The sequence below is a fragment of the Zeus faber genome (genome assembly GCF_960531495.2).
Source record: "Zeus faber genome assembly, chromosome: 9".
Taxonomy (NCBI): domain Eukaryota; kingdom Metazoa; phylum Chordata; class Actinopteri; order Zeiformes; family Zeidae; genus Zeus; species Zeus faber.
Genome location: NC_137197.1, coordinates 16,795,182 through 16,817,681, shown reverse-complemented (window position 1 = coordinate 16,817,681; position 22,500 = coordinate 16,795,182). Strand labels below are relative to the sequence as shown.

General features: G+C 44.2%; 1 protein-coding gene across 1 annotated transcript in view; it reads right to left on the bottom strand.

The window, feature by feature from the left end:
* The window catches only part of dock10 (dedicator of cytokinesis 10), a gene marked incomplete at its 5' end in the record, with an annotated part of 51,637 nt that overhangs the window by 27,022 nt on the left and 2,115 nt on the right, over positions 1 to 22,500 (bottom strand). The window contains 18 exons of the mRNA XM_080006284.1: positions 1 to 24; positions 129 to 194; positions 357 to 544; positions 1,208 to 1,287; positions 1,386 to 1,508; positions 1,613 to 1,695; positions 2,277 to 2,399; positions 3,788 to 4,036; positions 4,666 to 4,824; positions 5,445 to 5,528; positions 5,648 to 5,733; positions 7,420 to 7,606; positions 8,226 to 8,360; positions 8,465 to 8,614; positions 8,709 to 8,781; positions 11,382 to 11,464; positions 13,712 to 13,801; positions 15,226 to 15,345. The exon at positions 1 to 24 is cut by the window's left edge and continues 69 nt beyond it. Coding sequence (XP_079862410.1) covers positions 1 to 24; positions 129 to 194; positions 357 to 544; positions 1,208 to 1,287; positions 1,386 to 1,508; positions 1,613 to 1,695; positions 2,277 to 2,399; positions 3,788 to 4,036; positions 4,666 to 4,824; positions 5,445 to 5,528; positions 5,648 to 5,733; positions 7,420 to 7,606; positions 8,226 to 8,360; positions 8,465 to 8,614; positions 8,709 to 8,781; positions 11,382 to 11,464; positions 13,712 to 13,801; positions 15,226 to 15,345 — 2,103 coding nt within the window. The remainder of the gene's footprint in view (positions 25 to 128; positions 195 to 356; positions 545 to 1,207; positions 1,288 to 1,385; positions 1,509 to 1,612; positions 1,696 to 2,276; positions 2,400 to 3,787; positions 4,037 to 4,665; positions 4,825 to 5,444; positions 5,529 to 5,647; positions 5,734 to 7,419; positions 7,607 to 8,225; positions 8,361 to 8,464; positions 8,615 to 8,708; positions 8,782 to 11,381; positions 11,465 to 13,711; positions 13,802 to 15,225; positions 15,346 to 22,500) is intronic.

Genomic DNA, 22,500 nt, shown 5'->3' with positions numbered 1-22,500 from the left:
ACCCCCTGGCTTTCCGTAGATGCACTGCAGGAGCGAAACACGGGAAGACCACATGCTCAGCCGTTCTCCAATAGCCAGACAAGGTGGATACGAGGTGTATGAGAAAACGGCTTTCATGTGAAATTTACCTTTAAAGGCTTGGCAACCTCCTCGTCCGAGCTTCGAAACTCCACATAAACTGCGAGGTTACGAGCCTGTGAACAAAGAGGCCATTGTAACGTTGGTGCATGTCCATATTTGTACACTGGCGGTGGTGCGATGGGTGTGTCAGCCCATGACGAATGTGGGTTCAAAGACGATAACGCATTCACACGGATTAAGGGTTCCTTCCGGCGCTCACGGTTCTGAAGCCTTACCTTGGCAAAGCTCTTTTGGCTGTCGTATTTGAGGTGTTTGGGGTAAACGTAGATGTGGTTCTTGTAGACGCGGTGGGGCTGCGTGAACTTGGTGGTGTCCTGGATGAACTCCTCCACCTCCACAGTGGGCTGGTTTCGACTCAGCTCTTCAAACGGCTTCAGCGGGACGTAGGATGATGTCACACAGTCTAGATGGAGGGGGAACAACAGGTGGATGGTTAGAAGGCAAACAGCCAAAAAGGAATATGAATACCTACAGTTTTTGCGATCTCAATAAATAGTGCAAACTCGGCTTCCCCATAAATCTCAGCAATAGTTGCGAGAGGTTTCTCAACTTCTCTGCACTGTTGTGCAGAATGTGGCTTACTGTGTGTTGAATTGGGATTATTTCATAGACTTATTACTGGAACCTAAGGAAAGCTGTGTTTTCTCTTTTTTAGATAGTAGGTAAAATAAATCCCTTTCCTTTTCTTTGACTTGCCATTTTGTCTAATTTTACCCAAACATGCTCTTAATCATGTTCTCTTCACGTAAAAAAAAACCGTAAAACAAAGATATCACAAAACCTGGCAAATTGCGTCGCAGGTTTCGAGAAAGGCCACTGCAAAATCATGCGTCCTTTGGTCGCAACAATCACAAAAAATCTGCAAAATCCCGGAGAGGGAGCAAGAGAAAGCGAAAGTTGGAGTAAAGTCTACTTAGATATATCTAGTATATTTGGTACTTTCATTTCAACAGCAACTTGGGAAACTACCCGAAACGACACGTTTGAGACGCCTCGTTTTTCAAATCATTTCAGCGAACAGAAAAGCGATGGAAGTGTAAATGTAAATCTTAAGCCAGTGACATACTGGGATGCTCCAGAGGGACATAGTCCACAGTGATGTCCATGTTCCCTGGGATGGCTTGCAGCTTGCTGGTCTTCTCAGCTCTGAAACGAGGCACCAAAGTGAAAACGGTAAATCCTGTCGCTACGTTTACGTTTACAACCCGTTGTCGCTCTTGTTGACGATTTGACGGAGGTCCCACCTCCTGTATTCCGAAACCATCTTCATCAGATCGTCCGTGGAGATTTTGTTGCTCTCCTGTTTGAAGAGAGGCGAGAAGCGGGCCTCCCTGTCCAACGTGCCCTGGTTGTCCTTAAACACCGACCTATCGCAGGGAGAGATGAATGAATAGAACGTTAAAGCAGACGAGGAAGGACGAGCGCGCAGATCACACCATTGAAATGGGACGTTCCTGAGACTGGGACTGACCTGATGGACCAGGCGAAAGGCATGCGGTACTTTCCCAGTTTACTGCAGAACTGCTTGTTGGATTTCAACATCTTCTGCACGGTCTGAGAGCCAGACGGGCGGGCGGAGGGGGGAAAATTATGAATTATGATAGAGTTACAGAAATGTTCTACTTTCTTGTGTTTGGTTGACCTAAATTCCTGTTGACGAGACAGGGCAACAGATAATGATTGGAGGTTGCGTCATATTTTCAAACTACCAGGTTATATCTACTCAGCTCTCCAAAGCAGCGACCACACAGAGAGATGGCACCGGGGATGTAAGAGAATAACTTGGATATGAACGAGGAAAAACTCAATGTTGAGACCTGATGACTGCTGTGTGATGAGGGCGATGAACTGATACTCGGTGTGGTTTTACACTAAACATCTTTATTATGGTCGTTAGCACGGCAATTTGAACAGATGAGGCCATTACAGAATGCTCAATAAAAAGGCCTTTACAGCAGTATTTACATGCATGACAAACATTATAGTATGAGTTATCTCACAATGTATATTTAAATACCACAAAGTACTTCTTCTTTTCTTCAATCCGCCGCAAATATGTTTGTTGCCAGAGCAAGTAAAAAGGGGAAGAGACAATGCACCGAATGCAGACAGAATCAAAATGAGTGTGTTCTCACCTTGCTGGAGTCTGCGTTCTTAATATAGGGCTCTGCCCCGCAAGTGATATTTCCCATCAGCACTTTCTCCACCCGGGCCATCATCACAATGTCAGTGTGGGGGTTTGTCACCGAGAAGATGGCCTACGGGTACAGAAAGAGAAGAAATTCAAATGAAATTATAAAATGAGCCATCCAGTATGAGATTTACGTATCTTGCATTAACATGTAATCTAATGAAGCAAGCAGCAGTAGTAGTAGTAGTAGGCCAGCAGTTTCCAACCTGAGGTTTGGGACCCCTTGAGGGGCTTGCCAAAGATTGCAGGGGTGTATGAGGCCTTTCCTATTTTCATTGAAGTTATCGACAATAGATCCATAAAACATGCTGCACAAAATTGTAATCTACTCTACACACAGTGATGACATGATGACATCAAGGGGAAACAAGTATATACATCTATTCTGCTTTAACTCTCATCATAACATTTTTTTCTACTTCTGTAACCTGCATTTGTAATGTTTTAGGCCAATCATAAACACATCATAAAAATATGTTTCATGATCCTAACTAAGTGGGACAATGTTTGTGCCAAAAAAAGAATGCGAGGCTACATCTGGAAAGTAACCTTAACTTACCTTTGATATGAATCACTTGTTTTTCTTTTGCAGAGGATAAACACCTGTACATGTGTGCTGACTTGCGTCTCTCTAAAACGAGTTAAAATTTTCTGAGTTTCCATTGAATGCAGCATCGGATTAGCATTGTTATTGTTCGGATTTTTATTATTATTATTCTCCCTGGCTCTTCCCGGGCTAAAAGTGTCTGGAACACGACAACCGCTGGAGCTACGGACATGGTCGAGGTCTCATTAGAACCAGGACGTCACAGAAATCTCGTGGTTCAAGTTTCATCTACATCGATCCACATCTGGAGCAAGAAGTAGTGAGAAACCGATGAAATTTGACCCGAAGTAGCCAAACGTTCGTGCATCGCCTAGGCGCCAAGTTTCTAAAACTTACGGTCGGGTGGTGGAGCGAGATGAGTTTGTGGAGTAAGACGCTTTGTGATATCATTACCCAATTTGCTTCTACTTCCACACGGAGTGATTTCCTTCCACAGAGACACCATGAGGCAGGTCTCAGACAGGTAGTAGACAGCCACCTTCTCATTTTTAGGATAAAGTCAAAACACGCAACAAGTGTATCCTCGTATAAGTAATTCTGCGTGTCACCAGGACTCGGAAAACCCGCGTCACCGTGTCGTTACGTCAGCCGATGTGGCTTTCAACGGAAACTCAGAGAATTGTAACTCGTTTCAGTAGTAATGCTGATGTAAAGAGGAGCAACAGATGCTACGTTCCATGGGAACTCGAAAAATTTTAATTGGTGTCGATACTGGACCCCATATATTGCTGCCTGCAGCGATATTTAGAATTTTTTATGAAGATATGAATGAAGATATCGGATAAAATGTCGGGAACCGCTGATGTAGGCAAGATAATATAATATAACATCATCTCTGATCTCCGTACCTGTCTGGGGAAGCAGAGCCAGTGGTCCAGGTCCGGGCTGAGGTGACAGTCTCCCGGTTTCCTCTCAGCAGCAGAGCTGACGCTGTTCTCCAGGATCGGCCCCGTTGCCGTCTCCGGGCCCCCGGTGCCGTCCACGCCCCCCAGCATCTGCCGCACCGCCTCGTGGTTCAGGTCCACGTGGAAGTCGGCCGACACCTTCCTCCCCTCCCGCACGTCCAGCAGAGCCACCGTCACAAAGAAGGGTTCGATCTGGCAGAACGAAAGGTTAAATCCCCTCATTGGGTGATTGCAGGTTCTTTGGTAGTGAGCACTGATGACTGACTTACAAATGGAGTTCAGTAAAGTAGTCGCAGAATAGAAGATAAAAAAAATTGCATTTTCCTGTCTATAGTACCTAGCAAGCTCTAAAACAGGGACAATCTTGACCTCCAATAAAAAAAACCTTGAAATAAACATTTAAAATGAGAACATGCCACTAGGGCTGTCACAACCACAATATTTTAGTTGGCATTTATTGTCATAATTACGATTAATAATTTAATTGTCTTTTATGTTCATTTGATGCTACTATAATGGTGTAATAATACAAATCCACGTAAGGAGGAAAATCCATGAATATTGGAACATACAAATTTGGGTAGACAGTTAATTTGCCTCCAACAACCCAACTGATGAAAACATTCTATTCATTGCGACCTTTCTAACAATGGCTCAAAATTCCATTTCGATGGAAAATATAATTGGGGAACGTTACGATGATTTTTATGACCACTGCTATCAGCTCACATAATTGCAATCGGGTGATTATGTAATAGTTGTGACAGCTCAACATTTCCCGAAACCTCTAAGGAATACAAAAACAACGAGGGAGTCCTCACGTTGGTGACGGGTCCGGTGTCGGTCTCGTTGACGCAGCCCTGCAGCGTGAGGTTGAGCGAGCGGCAGCAGATCATCAGCCTCCGGCCGAGCTTCTCCTCTAACGGCCGCACCGCCGCGCTGTCGCCCAGAGGGTTCCCCCCCTGCGGACTCCTCAGGACCTGCCGCAAAGCATATAAAGTGGCGCTAATACGGACGATGGAAATTGTGGCAACACTGCTCCTATTAACGACACAAAATAACCAAAACAATAAAACTATGACAAAATTCCTTCTTTTCGTTACGAGACAAAGGCACAGTGGACGAGTGGAAGATATATGGATATGTGTAGTGTACACTGGTCATTTCACATGCTGTGTTAAAAGCTCTTTACGTTTCCTGCCATTTACATTGACTGTTACCTGAATACGTGTCCAATTTTTAGTTTCCGTTCTAGGATTATTTTCTTATTTTAATTGTATGTACACACACTGCAACCTCTTGCCCTTATTTTTAACTCGACTCTTACTTTTTTATATTCGACTCTTATTTTATTTAAAATGTTCATCTTTGCCTTGTTATTTTATCTTTTTATGCCCACTACGTAAATGTTGCCTGTCATGCCCAAAGAATGTCATTGTACCGAATGTGTTGTACTGTACGATTGACTAATAAAACACTTTGAACTTTGAAATCCCCCAAAAATGGGTGTCAAAATGTAAAGACACACAGGCTCTCCGACACACGTGCATAAAAACATTTTTTGTTGTATATATTGTATATATATAAAAACATGACATACAGGCGTGTCGGTGTCTAGGGAGAACAGGTTGAGCCGCTCCTCTCTCCGTGCAGAGCGAACCCCGTCATCCGTCTCGGAGATGTACTGCAGCGGGAGCGACGGGATAAACACACATGGGAGATTAGACGTGACATTGTTGTGATATTGGTAAATATGAGGGCGTGACAGTGGATTATAGTATAATGCCCGAACAAAGCGACAACCTTGGCCAGCTCCGGGTTGATGCCGTTCTCCGTGGTTTCCTCGGTCTCGTGCAAGCAGCCGTTACTCAGCGACAAGTCAAACACATCTGGGGGGAGAATGAATAAAATAATTACAATCAAAGCCTTCAAAAGACACAATTATTGCATAATCGTCTGGTCGCAATCATTTGAGCTATTTGTATGATAATATTCGTTTTTGTAAAATCGCCAGATTCCGCAATCATCGTTTCTCCATGCAAATTTAATGGGAACTTTAAGCCGATGTTATAAATGTTCCCATTAATAAAATGTAAATTAGCTGCGTTTCATCAGATTGGGTTCAAGCAAAAGTAATAGCTAGAGAGTCCAGCATGCAATAGTTATAAAGTAATAAGAATTAAAATAGAAAAAAAGAAAATGGGAATATGTAATAAACCTAAGAATTAGCTGAAAGAAATCCAAACGGTCTAGCTCGAGATCTTTTAATTTTCCACTCTTCAATGTCAGTAAATGTCTCTTCTTCACATAATTATTATTATTATTATTATTATTATTATTATTATTATTATTATTATTATTATTATTATTATAGTATTACATATGCTTATAATACGATAGACATAAATTGGAAAATTATTTAGTATTAACTATGAGAATCAATTTGAATTCCGTGATTGTGACTGCCCCACCCCTATCTATCAGAGATAAACACCTGTTCTAACCAACTGTATATTAGGCAGCTGTTTATCTCCTAAATCCATTCCCTACCATGTGGATGTTTTAGACTTCATGGATTATCTTCGGCAAAAGGTCAAGCAGCAAGTTTGCAAGTAATCACATCCCACAGATATCTCCACGACACGGAGCATGGAGAGGCCCGTGCAGAGACATAAGGTATACAGACACGACCCCCTGTTCCACCCCCAAAAGAGCGAGCGGCGCTAAACGGCGTGTCGTGTCGGGCCACCACTTAACCCCGGACTGATTTGCAGCCGAGCTAACGCACTGCAATGACCGCGACTATTACATCACTCTGTCACTTCGCTCCCTGCTCTGTCACTCTGCGTTACGTTTCTAGCGTGGGTTCCCGTCACGGAAGGCTCCACCGTTACTTATATTGCTGCTTTTAACAACGCAGAAGCTATTTAACTGACTGAACTTGGACGTCGGCCGTCGGTGTCAAGTCTCATTATCCGATGGTTATGTGATGGTTTGTTTTGTAGCCCCTTTCCCCCTTTCCAGTACCATCAGCCAGAAAGACAAGGGAAAACACTGATTTTGCTGAAACTCAAACTAAAAGTGTTGAAATGGCACCGTGATCAATTGATAATCAGCCCCACGTTGAAAAGTATCACTCTTCACTCTAAGTTCAAGTGAAATTGAAATGCATTTTTGTTTGTCAAAATCTGCAAAGATTAAAACTTGGTGTATTTTACTTTCTGCAATGTTAACAGCATCTGCTATTTAGCCAATTATCGCAAAATAACACCATGTCGGGGGTCATTTTGCGATAATAGCCGATTGGCTGCCCATAACATGATAATGTAGGAATACTAGCACTATTTCTACTAATACTAATACGAGTACTATTTCGCTCGGTTTACCAGTTTCATTTCTTATTTTCTTCCCCTTTGAGCTACAAAGTTTCTTAGTTCTCCTGGTGTAATGTTTCATATTCCCCTGCAATGCTCGCACCACCCATATTAACCCCCTGTTGTTTATTTTGGTATAATGGTTGGTTGGTGGCACATGATCCCTGGCGTATCACGGCCAGTCTATTGAACCCCTCTCACCCTGCCGGTGGTCCGTCAGGTCCAGGCTCTTGCGGTCCGGCGCCGGCCCGTCGTGGGGGGTGATCTGCAGGATGCGGGTCAGCGTGCTGATCCACTCCTCCATGTCCTGCTCGCTCTCGGCCGCCAGAACAAAGTACGTCACCTCGTTCATCTTCAGCTCGAACGCGTGTTTCCTCAAGCGATTGTTCTGATGAGGGATGGATAAGAAAAATGGAGGTGAGGAGAAACAGGTGAGCGGGTACATTTTTTTTACTATACATTTTTTATGTATGGTGCACCTTAACCTGTTATATCATAACTGGATAAATGTATGAATATGACATTACACTGTATTACGGTGATTTTGCACTATTTTGGTATTTTGTATTTCATCATTTCCACCACATTTTCCATATTTATTTCCTCTTCGAGCTGCGTAGTCTATTGAGTTCTCCTGGTGCAATATTTCAAATTCCCATAGGGGATTATACTAGACAATCTACACTAAATCCAGAAACAAACAGGCTCCAATATCAGTGCTTAAAAAAAATAAAAAGTGTACTTCACAGCCATTAACAACCCAAGAATATTTTGAATATAACTGTGCAGGCGGTGTCATCATAGCCTTTATATTATAAAGGCTATGATGACACCGCCTGCACATCCGTCAGTTCCATCTCTATATCTTCTAGTTCCAATCTTGGATTATGTTTCATTATTATCATTTATACTTTACTTCACTGCTACAGTATTAAAGTACTAGACTCTCTGAGGCAATTACAGACTCCTAGTATCACTCTTGAAAGCTGCAACTGATGCCATAATACCTGCACCACGCCGGTGCACGAGTCAAGAAAAATGCATCCTTTGGGTTCTTTCGAGATCTTTTCGTCCTTGTAGAAGTTCATGATGTAGGAGTTGTCGGTCAGCTGGGTCAGCTGAAAGTACCTCCTCTTGAAGGACTGCGCACACACACAAAAATGAAATTATTCACAAAGGTAAGGGACCATGAAGAACATGAAAAATAAGACTGACTATAAATAGTGGGTGTTCTTCATTTCCTTACCCGGACAGTGATGCTATTGTTGACCGTACTGTTGAAGTTCCCTTTGTAGAGCCAGCCCGACCGAAAAACACCAATTCCTCCTCCACCTCCCCCGCCGCCACCACCTCCTCCTCCGCCACCTCCCTTGGACGAGGACAGGGACGTGGTGTCCTGTGAAATGTAAAATAAGACATTGTGGTGGATTTTTGGGTGAGGGTCCAACTCTGGGGAAAAAAAAAAAAAGACTAATCTGGCCGGTACTGACCTCATCCTTGTCTATGTCTTCATGGTCGATCTCAAAAGAATGGGACGGCAGCTTCTCCGCTTTATACAGTTTCCTATTCAGGAAAAAGAAACGGAGTGAAGTGATTTAGAGGAGGATAGTTGGACAGTTACTCTGCTGAACGAATGTGCAATCCAACCACACTGGAGGTCATAATGAGGCTTCTTGCAATGAGCAAGAAAAATATCACATCATTTGGAATTAGACCCCTTGATGGATGTGTGTGGCCGACTCCTCTCCACTCCTTCACCGTCAAGTGCCAAGAATAAAAGACGACACTAAATCCTGTTCCACTGATTGGACTGGATGACCTTTCTTTGTGTGTGAGCGTGAGGATAAATCGCCTTTTTTGTGTGAGCTTAGAGCCAAGAGACAAATAGGCGACACACTCGATTATAAGACTCCAAGAAGAAAGAAAAATCAAGAAAAAACTGGCTCAAATTCGACCGATAAAAACCTTTCAACGGGCAGGATTAAAGCAGAACTATGTAACTTTTGGTATTTGGGATTTGGCACCCCTACAGTTTCTGAGTGCAATTGCACTTTTACACCACCGTCGTAAAACTCGGTCCGGCGTCCGAAAATAATACGTTTTACCGGACAAATTTGAACCTTATTGGTCATGTTTCAATAACAGTGTATTTTACATATGCAAATATAATGTACACCCAGGTTACAACGCCCAACGCTTCACTCGGAGCTACTCTCCCCCCGGCTCCCCCCTGCTACCGGTGTAGGTACCAGATGTGCTCAGCCTGGCGGATCGGCTCGCCCGCGCGAGTTAGGGGGTGAAAACAAACCCCGTGGCTCAATGAAAGCGAGAACCGGCGCGTGCCGCCTGAGGCGAGGTGGGATCCCGGCCTTGATGGTGCTGCGCGCACCGCTGGCCTGTCTCGCCCTAGTTTTAACGTTAAAGATGCGACTACAGCGATACGCGGACCCCTGGATTGATCGAAATGTACCACGGTAGATGGCCCGATTTAAAAGTAATGGATCGGAAGACTGCTGCTGCAGAAGACTCACCGACTTAACGTTATATGTTACTTTCAAAATAATAATTATTTGTTTTGTTTGGAGGCGGAGCGAGGCAGCCCCTTAGTTGGGTTTAAAATGTTTGTTTCATACGAGTAGAAACTAATGAAAATAAATAGATCTTAAATAAAAACACAGGAAAACCCACACGGGAACTAGCAGGTTTTCTCACTCTCTCTCTCTCTTTCTCTCTCTCTCTCTCTCTCTCTCTCTCTCTCTCTCTGTCGACTCCTTCGTTCCACACACACACCCCCGCACCAGATCGTGCATCCTCTCATCAGACCGCAGTAAAACACATCATAACTGACAATTAACAATACTGCAACGCATCTAGGGTCATAACAATATAATATTATATATCACTATATCAGAAACACAATATATTATATATATAATATATTATTATACAATATATTATATAAGTAACAAAAATACTTTCCCATGGTCTTATGTGAAATGTATATATTTGAAGGCAAGCAATGGCACTTTTATAGAATTTGCTTATTTTAATCTATAATGGAAAATTAATGTCAACATTAAACAAATGTAACAAACTGGATCAGATTGCATCATATTGCAGCGCATTGAATCGATTCGAATCGGATCAGATCGTCTTATAAGGGAGAGATGCACATGTAGACAGCATGTTGCATGTAGCATGTAGGCAGTTAATAGCAATTCAGATTGAATTTGATGAAAGTACACATTTTTGGGGAGTGGGATGGAATATATATCTGCAGAATTTTTCAAAATAATTATATTTAAATTGATTTAATTATGAAATATATTAAAATTTGTATATTTGTATTCATTATATGTATTATATATTATATTATTTTTTATTATTACTATTATTTAAAAATTAAGTTATTATCAAAATGTATATATATATATATATTTTTTTTTTTTTTATTGAATTATTCAGTTATACTTGGTAATAATTAGATTAAGTAAATAATAAACTTGTATGGCATTTATGCTTTGTTACATTCCTGAAATGACTGACTTATAGTATACAGTATAGTGCTTTATAGCTCAGCCTGGCTATCAGTCCATAGGGTCATGTGAAATGACCGAGAGAATGTCGCCACGGCAACCCCTGGGAGACAAGAGCAACATTCCAGTGGCTATGAACGGTCGCTGCAGGTCCTGTTCACAGTCTTTCTCAAAGAGAACGATATGGTCTACTGACTGACTGAATGACAGATGGGAATGCACATTATCCGATTAAATAATGGACCGACTGAGTGACTATCTGCTGGCCGACTCAAAAGGGGAGAGTTTTTGGGCTGAATATTAACTCAGACAGCACTATCCACCATCTCGTTTTCATTGCTGATTTTCACAATAACAAAATGTAATACTTGCTGATATCAAAGCGCTTTTTCGTCTAATCTGCGTTGTAAAGAGTCAGAATGAAACTTTGCCTGCCAGCAAAACAAAAGGTCAAACAATATAATTTCATCTGCATTTCATTGTTGCATTGGCATTTCAAAATGTACTGCAAACGAATGTTCACAGCAGCAAGCCAAATTGTGTAAAAAAATAAATAAATAAATAAATAAAAAGCAACATTAAAAAAAACCTCAAGGAACCAAACGCGGAGGTAGATGGATGACTCACCTGGGCAGGAGGCGGTAGTCTCCACCGTAGTCGTCATACTTGAAGTGGACGACGTTGAGCTCTGAGTTGTAGTACTTACAGGCCTGGAGGAGGAAAGGGATTTAGATGAATTGAAAATAACATGTGATCGGTTACTGATTGACCAAAGAGACAACCTCTGCCGGGCAAAGGGAAACCTCGACCAGGTTCAGTCCCGGTATCAACGATTCAGCTACAACCTGCGATAGTGTCGCAGGCTCCTTGTAAATGACAACATTATTATCACACGTTTCATGAAAATAGGGCAAAGTGGCTCAAGATTCTTTCCGGCGTGTTGGAAAACTTGAGGCGTGAACATCCTAAACAATATGAAGGAGGTGATGAATGCCACACTGTTCAGAGCGTCAACGAGAATAATCATCTCCGAACGTCTAGACTACGTTCTGTTGGAGGCCAGATTTTCATATCGCCAGCTGAGGGCTCAGACGAATCAACAAGTTTTTGTTTTTTCGTTGAAACGGTGTGGCTACCCTTGTAAAAAAAAAAAACGAGGATATAAAAATATTTTTGGATTATTCTCAGTTGGTTTTATGCTGCTTCTGCAAAGCCATGTCTTTAATAGTTTTTTTTCTAAATCACTTGCAGGTATTTCTTACACCGATCCTCTTATGAACTACGAAATGATGAATGTTTTTCAGTTCATTGCTAACCTATCTTATTCAAAAGGCCAATCTACATTGATGCATGGGCCACATTTGGCCCCCGGGCCGCCAGTTGAACAGCCCTCGTCTAGACATATTTGTTTACTCTCAAGCCACTCAAGTTCAGGAAACACATAAACCAAGAGGTATCATCTGTCTGCAAGATGGCCACTGATAAAGATGGAGAGCGGAATAACACGAGCACCTGTTTAACACACTAATACGCACGCGCACGCAAACACACACACACACACACACACACACACACACACACACACACACACACACACACACACACACACACACACACACACACACACACACACACACACACACACACACACACACACACACACACACGTCTGACGAGCTGTCTACAGTATTTCCGTCCACACTGACATTAATATTATAACTGGTCCTTTGAGAAGCTTCCATTGCCTGGCCTCCTCACTCAACAACTCACACTAAAACACACACATCCAATATATACACAGATCAGCCCCAACATTAAAACCACTGACAGGTGAAGTGAATATCATTTCTCATCTCGTTCCAATAGCACCTGTCAAGGGGTGGGATATATTATGCAGCAAGTGAACAGTCAGTTCTTGAAGTTGATGTGTTGGAAGCAGGAAAATTGGGCAAGCGTAAGGATCTGAGCCGCTTTGACAAAGACCAAATTGTGATGGCGAGACGACTGGGTCAGAGCATCTCCAAAACAGCAGGTCTTGTGGGGTGTTCCCAGTATGCAGTGGTTAGTACCTACCAAAAGTGGTCCAAGGAAGGACGACCAGGGGACAAGCGACCTGGTGAAGTCTAGCCTGTCTGCTCCAATCCCACTGAAGAGCTACTGAAGCACAAATTGTTGAAAAAGTTGATGCTGCTATGATAGAAATGTGTCAGAACACACAGTGCATCACAGCTTGCTGTGTATGGGGCTGTGTAGTCGCAGACCAGTCAGAGTGCCCATGTTGACCCCTGTCCACCGCTCAAAGCTCCTACAACGGGCACGTGAACGTCAGAACTGTACCATGGAGCAATGGAAGGAGGTGGCCTGGTCTGATGAATCACGTTTTCTTCTTCATCATGTGGATGGTCGGGGTTAGGGTTTGATCCCATCGAGCATCTGTGGGATGCAATGGAACGACAAGACTGATCCATGGGGGGTCCCACCTCACAACTTACAGGACTTAAAGGATCTGCTGCTAACGTCTTGGGGCCAGATATCACAGGACACCTTCAGAGGTCTTGTGGAGTCCATGCCTCCACGGGTCAGAGCAGTTTTAGCGGCACAAGGGAGAGCCACACAATATCAGTGGTTATTAGAGGTGGTTTTAATGTTGTGGCTGATCGGTGTATACAGTAGCACATAGCACATGCACGTCATTTACTGTAAAAAGCAACGCGCTGATTTAAAGGAAGACCGTTTTAGCATCACTGTGAGCTCTTTATTAAGAGCAGATGACCTAAAAGGCCAAACCACAAACTGAAACTCTCCTCGCTCCAAACCACAGAGAATTCAGTTCAGTTGAATACACACTGTAGCGCGCACACACACACACACACACACACACACACACACACACACACACACACACACACACACACACACAGTGTCTGTGTGTGTATATACGGATCGTGATGCTTCACCTGTCTGACCAGCAAACATTCGGCCTGGAGCTCGGCTCCGGCGGGAACGGTGGAGTCGAGAGTCCGTCTCTCCTGAGGAACAGTTGAAACCTGGAGGTAGAGAGAGAGAGAGAGAGAGAGAGAGAGAGAGAGAGAGAGAGGGAGAGAGAGAGAGAGAGAGAGTGAAAGAGGGAGCAGGATGTAGACACAAAGGAGGCCAAAGTGAGGAATGTGAGAGCGCTGTATTTAGTCTCATCATACAAAGTCAATCATCTGGTGATTGACTTTGTACCAAACAGTCAAAGGCTGAAACAAAGAAATTGTGTTTTGTTTTTTCTAAACAAGAGCCTAAATTGGCACCATCGTTACATTTTCTAGTATTTAAGTCTTTATTTCATGTCAACTAGGGCTGTCATAGGGCAATCACATAACTGTGATTTTCATGTCATTGTTATAGTTTCAGCCTATAAAAATAGGCTGATACTACACTGGAAAGTAAATTTTCCTCACCTCAACTGATGGAAAATTCCAAATTTGCATTCAATTTGTTACAACACTGCGCTCTGTCCAACGTTGTATGAAAGCCTGGCAACCTTGGCAGCCAGGGCCACCAAAACTAGGAAGATTTACAACATGAGGAACATATGGTTGCTATTTAAATGTGAGCTGGTATAAGAATAAACCGAGGTGTTTAAAGCGCTGAAATCTGGACGTATTTGTATATTTTCCATCTGTCTATGAATATTTTCTATATTTCTTTCTCTCGGTATTTGGATATCACTCTGCCTAGCACACCTAAATCCTGTAGCACATTGGAACATCCAAAATGTGTGTTCAGAGGCGACCGGAAGCAATGTTATTTGCCATGTGTCTGAACAGGGGTTCATAAACACAGAGCTCCGCTTCCCTTCAAGGCCGAGAATGGAAAGCACAAGACGTACGATCTGGAGATGAATCATCTCAACGCTTTTATTGCTCCGACTAACACGGTGACCCCGAATGTGAAACGGAGTTCTATCTGTGTTATTTATGTGTTATATCATGACTTGGCCTTCATGTTAAGACTAATATTCTCCAAAATAATTAGCGGCGACAGCGCGAAGGCCTGGTTTCGTGACCGCCGACCCGCCCCAGCTCGTACGGTCCGCTCCGAGCTCGTGCGCGGTTCTGCCGAAGGATGTGTTCTCGGCTTCTTTCTTTTTTCGCCCCGCAATTAACTCAACGGAGCGTCGTCTTCCGCGGTAAGGCGGTTTCCGGGGCGAACCTTTCGTCCCCGGGAGGGGCACGAAACCAGCGGAGTCGTACATTCAAACATTAGCTTTCGGCACCGGCCAAATCGGCCAATTACGTTGCGCTAATGTGCAGCGGATGTGTCTACCGGAGCAACATTAGCGCGATAACGACGACACTAATGAGTGGATCACCGAGGGAGGGGACGGAGAGACCAACACGGCACCCCCTCAAACACTGGACATATCACGTGGCTATTTGTGTTGCTTTTTAAGGGTCGTGCCGATACAAACAATGGCCCTTACCGAGAAGTCGTTGTCGGGGAAGAGCAGCAGGTCCCTCAGAGGATCTTCCTTCAGCTCGTCTCCCAGCTCAGAGACGACGGCCTCGTAGTCCAGAGGGTCGATCAGTTTAGGCTTCTCCTGCTGCACGAACACAACGGGGGGGTCTGATCAGTATCGCCCTCTTCGGCCGCCATGTGGGACTTGGTTTACGGGGGTTTATTCCAAGGGTTATTACAGGCTGCAGTGAGGGCCAGTGTCAGAGAGGACCACCTTCCAGCTCTAATAAAAAAGCCTCCATGTATCAACTGGAGCCGAAACATTTTGCCAGACGGCTCCGGTGCGCTCAAGCCCTGCAGACGGCCCAAACACGACCCCGACAGGGGCCCACATTGCGCCGTTTCCTGTGACATCATCGGGTGCCAAAAAAAGTACACGGGAAGAGTGACCACAGATTGAGTGTTGAGTGGCATCCGCAAAAAGTACATATACAGTATATGACCCGATGTTTAAATATGAGCGGTGAAGAGCTTCACTTAACTGGTCGGCCGTATGGGAAACGTCGTAAGAGAGTCACAAAAAAAGGTATTTTCTTACTCTTTATATCAGATCTTTCTTAAATGTCCTCAATTTAAATCGCTGGTTGCCCCGATATATCAGCAAGATCAGCTTAAAGATTTGAACAATTTGCAAGAACACACCCATGCAACATAAGTACGACGGAGGACATGTGAATCAGGCCGGGAGAAACAGAAAGATGTATTCTGTCGAACGGAACGAAGCCGCAGCGGTGAAACAGAGCTGAAACTGGCTGCGGTCTGAGGAGGGGGAGGAAGTCATGATCTCGTAGGAACACGATCACAATACAGACTGGGACCTAACTCCACCGCAGTCCCCATCCAGAGAGAGAGAGAGAGAGGGAGAGAGAGAGAGAGAGAGAGCTAGAGGTCGAGAGAGTTGTGTGTCAAAACCTTTCAGCACTCGGCCCAAACAAAGTACTGAGGTAAACGACATGAGCTTAGGAAACTCCATAATGTTTCCCCCGGAGAGTAATCCAAGCGCTGGCCCAATCAGTAGCATGGGTGGAATTTCAAAATAGGGCACCACACCGCTGGCGGTCCGCCCAAAATCTGTTAAAGATACACACAGTGAAACCCCACAGTGGCTAAAATTGCTCGGCTCGGCGTAGTAATTATTACATTTTGTCTGACGATGACCGCATCTCCTCTATATCTGCTCAAAAGAACATGTAAAAGGTTCGAAACTAATACCCCGTTCAAAACCCAACTCATAAAACTCGTAAAAAGGAATGACCCCCGACTTGTGAAAGCGGAGTTGAACTCGGAGTTTAAGGTTGGAAATGTGGGCGCCCTGACCTGCGGATGACTGGTGTCATGGCAACAAAACATGGCAGAACGCTGCGTATGCTATTTTGCTGTTGGTGAAGTTTCGATTTTATTAAATTATTTTTATTTTTTTACCGGATTTAACTGCTTGAAAGCAATTTCTGAATGTCAGAAATCTCCTTGCTATGAAAATAACAAGTTCTCAGATTGACATGACCACAGCTTAATGTTCGATCAAACACTTTTAGTATCTCTCGATACATTTATCTCGATACATTCTCGGGATTTTGACAAGTGATATTTAATAGTTAATTCTACCATTATCTATCAATCCATAAAGCAACTAATCAATATCACGACTCAAATAAAATTATCCATAATCCAGCCAACTAATCAAATAACCAATCAATCTATGTCTTCACAATCAAAGAGTGACATAATGGTTGCTCAATTTCTGTCATTTTCAGAATTGAGTGATACTCATTGTAGTGTAGGGTGGTGTGATTGGGGTTAATTATGCCGAGGATCAGGGGTGGCTGTACACCTGTTGCTCACCAGAGCAATCAATGGGCACGGGTTAAATCACCCATCGCCACACACACGGGAGGGGAGCTCTGGTCATGACACCATTCCATCTGCTCCTGGCACATTATATGTTGTCAACCAAAAATAACCCTGTTTGTCCTTCACCATCTTTGCCTGTGTCTCCGTGTCGGGGAGTCCGGCTAAAGCCACTTGGGTGGCGTGTGGCAGAGGAACTGCCTACACATCCATTTGGCTCTTTGATGGGCCTACTAATACACAAACTGTGAAATAAGACAAGCCAGTCAGTTTTTTGGTGAGCTGTCATAAAACATCTGAGCCAAGTAACCATTCAGATTAGCCTCTCCCTCCTACTCCGGGTGGGGGCTCAGTAGAATTAGAGCCACCGTCCATCTGAGCATCTCCACCCACGGCTTGAGAAATGCGTAGTGCCAGACCCGTAGCAACACGTCGAAGCTAAGAATGGGAACTGATCTGTTGTGGGCTGCCCAAACCGGCACAAATCTTTTAAAAGAAAGCGGAATTAATAATGAGTCTTCACAAATAGCGGCAGCTCATTTGCATTTAAAGCGATACACACACTGAAACAGCCCGTCGAAAACAGGAGGACTACAGAGGCATGTTAGAATGGCTAGAATGCGTAATCTGAAAATATATGTTTTGGGGCCCTATATGAACTTGTTGAAAAGGGGCATAACGTGGGAGCTGTGCACCGGCACAGGACTTTCCACCGCGTGACGTCAAGGCCCAGCATCATGTTGTGGTTGTTGTTCTGGTCTTCCCCTCACAAACCAACACCATTATGATGCATTATGAAACTGCAACTTCTATTATTATATGTGAGACGAAAAGAGTATTTGTACAATTTGGCACAAACGGGAGACCTTTATCACATGAATATGGTCATCTCCATGTGTCATGACATTTCACTGAATATATGTACGACCGTATGTATAATGTATGTGACAAATAATCTCTTGAACTTGAACTTGAACTTAATCACCACAAATGCAAAATAGTCTCATCAAACGAAAATGATTGTTGTTATGACGGAGGTTGACGGTCAGCAGGCAAAACACGACTCCGTCCTCATAAAAGATTCTGAACAGAGAAACCGGAGATAATTTCCCCAACAAATAGAGAAAAGACAAGGAAACCTTACGTACAATTTGCAGGTCGCTGAAATCCGACCGCACTCGCTTGTTCTTTATTTTCCTCCTGAAGGTGATTCTGCTCCTGAAGCTCATCTTGACTCAACACCACAGAGGGCATGAGCGTAACAGCTCCGAGGTGCAGCTCGTTCTTTGCCGGAGCCCCTCGCAGTTCATGGCAGCGCCACCGAACGCGGAGTAAGGCGGAGGCACTTTGGGGACACGTGCCGTCAGAAGCAGAAGTATCTGAGCGTCGGTGCGTGCACATGGAGGAAGTGGAGACTTTCTGTCAAACACTCAGACCTACCATGGGTGCGTGTGGTAGCACAGGACTGCACTGCAGAAAGAAACACACACACACACACACACGCACACGCACGCACACACACACACATACACACACACACACACACTCAAAACACACAGGCAGGCACGCACACAGGCAGGCACGCACTACGGCTCATCTGTTATTGAGATTTGAAATCTATCAAAATTGAACAAGGTAAAGAGGTAAGCTTCTAAAACAATTCAGTTTCACAAAATTCTGTTTTTACTACCAGTATTTACTCGGACTAGATATTGGGCAGGATCCCACGACTTGACCCTATATCGATATCTTGACATTTTATACATAATGAGAATTGCTCCAAACGTTTCAGTGACATACACCGCAACATACAGCCACAACATTAAAACCACTGACAGGTGAAGTGAATAACATTGTTCATCTTCATTCCAATGGCACCTGTCAAGAGGTGGGATATATTAGGGAGCAAGTGAACAGTCAGTTCTTGAAGTTGATGTGTTGGAAGCAGAAAAAATGGGGCAAGCGTAAGGATCTGAGACACTTTGACAAGGGCCAAATGTGATGGCTAGACGACTGGGTCAGAGCATCTCCAAAACAGCAGGTCTTCTGGGGTGTTCCTAGTATGCACTGGTTAGTACCTACCAAAAGTGGTCCAAGGAAGGACAACCGGTGAACAAGCGACAGGGTCATGGGCTCATTGATGCTTGTGGGGAGTGAAGTCTAGCCCGTCTGGTCTGGTCCTACAGAAGAGCTACTGAAGCACAAATTGCTGAAAAAGTTAATGCTGCTATGATAGAAAGGTGTCAGAACACACAGTGCTTCACAGCTTGCTGTGTATGGGGCTGAGGCCCCACCTCACAACTTACAGGACTTAAAGGATCTGCTGCTCACGTCTTGGTGCCAGATACCACAGGACACCTTCAGAGGTCTTGTGGAGTACACGTCTCAACCGACACAATATTAGTGGTTATTAGTGGTGGTTTTAATGTTGCAGCTGATTGGTGTATTATTAAATTCATTTGTGACGATGGTGGGTTTTAATATAAGTGGACATTTGATTGAAGCAAAAATATATATTTGTAAATCGATTCAGAAATTGAAACAAATGAGTCGATTTTTTTAACCCAGTTTAAACCTTGTATTTAAAGTGACACAATGGTCAACATCTCCCTCGACCTTCATTTTATTGCATTCATTCTCAGTTCAATTTCTATCACATTCATTGAGCTTTGACTGTGAGGCCATATCCAATTGAATCTTTAACGTATATGACTCCAAAGCTCCATATATCAATCAATAAGTTCATTTTAATATGTCCAAAATATGTACTATTAGATACCAAACTCTCCCCTTTGGCACTCAAACAGCGTGCAAGTCATCTACTTCCTAGCTGCCAAATTCACTCTTCATCTCTTCATTCATCTCTACATTCAACTCTCTGTGCTTATCAGTGACGTACCCTCTGACGTACACACGCACAATCCAGAATTTCTATCATAAATGAAGACGCAGACACATCCGCATAGATAGATAACTGCCATGTTTGCAGACACGAATAAAAGATACACACGCAGACACACACACACACACACACACACACACACACACACACACACACACACACACACACACACACACACACACACACACACACACACTTCCCCTAGAGCAAACAACAATTGGCCATAGAGGAAGTTACTTTTGATGATATGTCAAATGACTGTGGTTGGCCGCTGTCTGTCCTGCCAAATGGTTCTTTGCTGCTTATTGCCAATTTAAAATGCACGCACAGAGCTTTAATAGTGATTGAAGAGAAATTAAAATGAAAAGAAAAATGAACAAATAACAAAATACAAGATATTTGAAATGTTCATTTTTTTAAAGTGTATTGTACATGGCAAATCTCTTTCTGTTTTTGCAAATTTTTTACACTGCCAATGTTAAGGTTTATTGCATTTTTGCAATATTTTCTATTTTCTTCACTTCATGATTATTGCCTCTCGACTGTCTATGTAGCTCTAAGTTTTGGACAATTTCACATGCAGGACACGCTCCAGTTACATTACACTCCTAAATGAAAATGCATCTTTATGTCAACTCTTTACACTTCGTGAGACAGTGTGACATAAGAGCTCGGTGCCGAGGGCAAACTCTTTGTACCGCGCCTGCCACTGATGAACACATTCTATGAACGCGTGAAAAAAGGCATTGAGGAAGGGGGCCAGGACATCGTCCTGGGAGTCCAGTCGCACCACGCACCTCCTCATGCCACATTCGCCCTTATCTCCGTTCTCCTAATTTGATACGTCTTTAGATTTATGCTCAGAGTCTGGAATGGTGAACCATAACGGCGCGATCCCTGCACCGCACAAGCCCGTTCAGCGACCTCCTCCTCCTCCTCCTCCTCCAAGACTAAGACTTCAGCAATCCACTCCACTCCACTCCATCCCTCGCTCCCTCCCTCTGTTCCACACCATCTGCCTCCGCTCGCGCTATCCCACCATCTCCTCTCCACCCCCCCCACCCCCCGAATCATTCCCTTATCACCTCAAAGATCTGCAGATTCTCTCCCGCCTTGTTACTTCACCTCACTACCTCTTTTTTTTACCGCTCCCTCGCTTTCGCTCTCACTCCTCCTCGCTACTTCTCTCTCTACCTCTCCCTCTGTCTCTCTCCCTCTCTCTCTCTCCTTCTCTCTCTCCCTCTGTCTCTCTCCCTCTCTCTCTCTCTCTCCCCCCCCTCTCTCTCTCACTCTCTCTTTCTCTCTCCCTCTGTCTCTCTCCCTCTCTCTCTCTCTCTCTCTCTCTCTCTCTCTCTCTCTCTCTCTGTGACAAGCATCCCTGTCTCTGCGCTGTTTTCGACATCTCCATTGAGGAGCCGCTCCTCCGTCTTGGCGGGGCGAAGGTGGAGCAGGCGGCGGTGGTGTCGGTGAAACCACAGCTGTGTTTGGAGCACAAAGCGAGGGCCCCAAGCGCCGGCGAGCCCCGTCCCCCGGTCTCGCCAATGAGGGAGAGCGCGAGAGCGCGAGTGAAGCGGGAGGGAAGATGGTGGCGATAAAGAGACAGAGAGGGAAAAGAGGGGGAGAGAAAGGTGGGAGAAGAGAGAAGGGAGAAGTGAGAGGGGGGAAATCCAGGGTTCGTCACGTCACACATCACCCGCACAAGCTGGTCTGTGTCGTCCCTGAGCACCGGGTTTAAGGGCTTACAACCGCTCCCAGGAAGAGAGGGAGCAGAAATAAAAGGGAGAGAGGGAGGATGAGAGAGAGATAGAGAGAGAGAGAGAGAGAGAGCGAGAGAGGGGGAGAGGGAGAGAGAGGGACGGAGACAGCTGAGACGGCGGCGAGGGGAACCAGACAGAAGCCATCTGCTTTGCATCATCACACCAAGCGAGTCCGCAGGAGGACGGTGAAATTAAAGGGGGATTCTCACTCGAGGAAGAGGTCGCTCCTCTGATGTGAAACTCGAAATGCTCTTTCTTCTTTAAGCGGGTTGACGTCGCCCGTGCGTTTGATCTTCTCAATGATGCAATGAGGGAGGAAACCTGCAAGTTTTCCTAATATTTTCCCAGCGATTGCACAAAGAAGCGATTTCCCACCCCGTCATTATTGCAGATTGTCTTTTTTTTTTTAAATCTTGCTTTGTTTTCAGAGTAATGGCTTTGAATTAAAGTGCACGTACTACTAAGGGGCAGGAGTGTCTCGAAAAAATTCGAGACACTCAACAGTTTGTAGCGGTAAGGCGAATAGTCCTATAAAACCAATCGTCCAAAATTGAGCCTCCCAGTCCAACGACCCGGTATCGACATTATTCAATTTGAGCTCAATATTGGAAGCTGGACATCCAGGCTATTGGAGATAGAAAGTAGGGCAGGCGGTAGGGACGGCCTGATACCATTTCGAAATACCAATACCAAAAGCGTATCAGCAGAGAGCTGATCCCATCTATTACTTTTA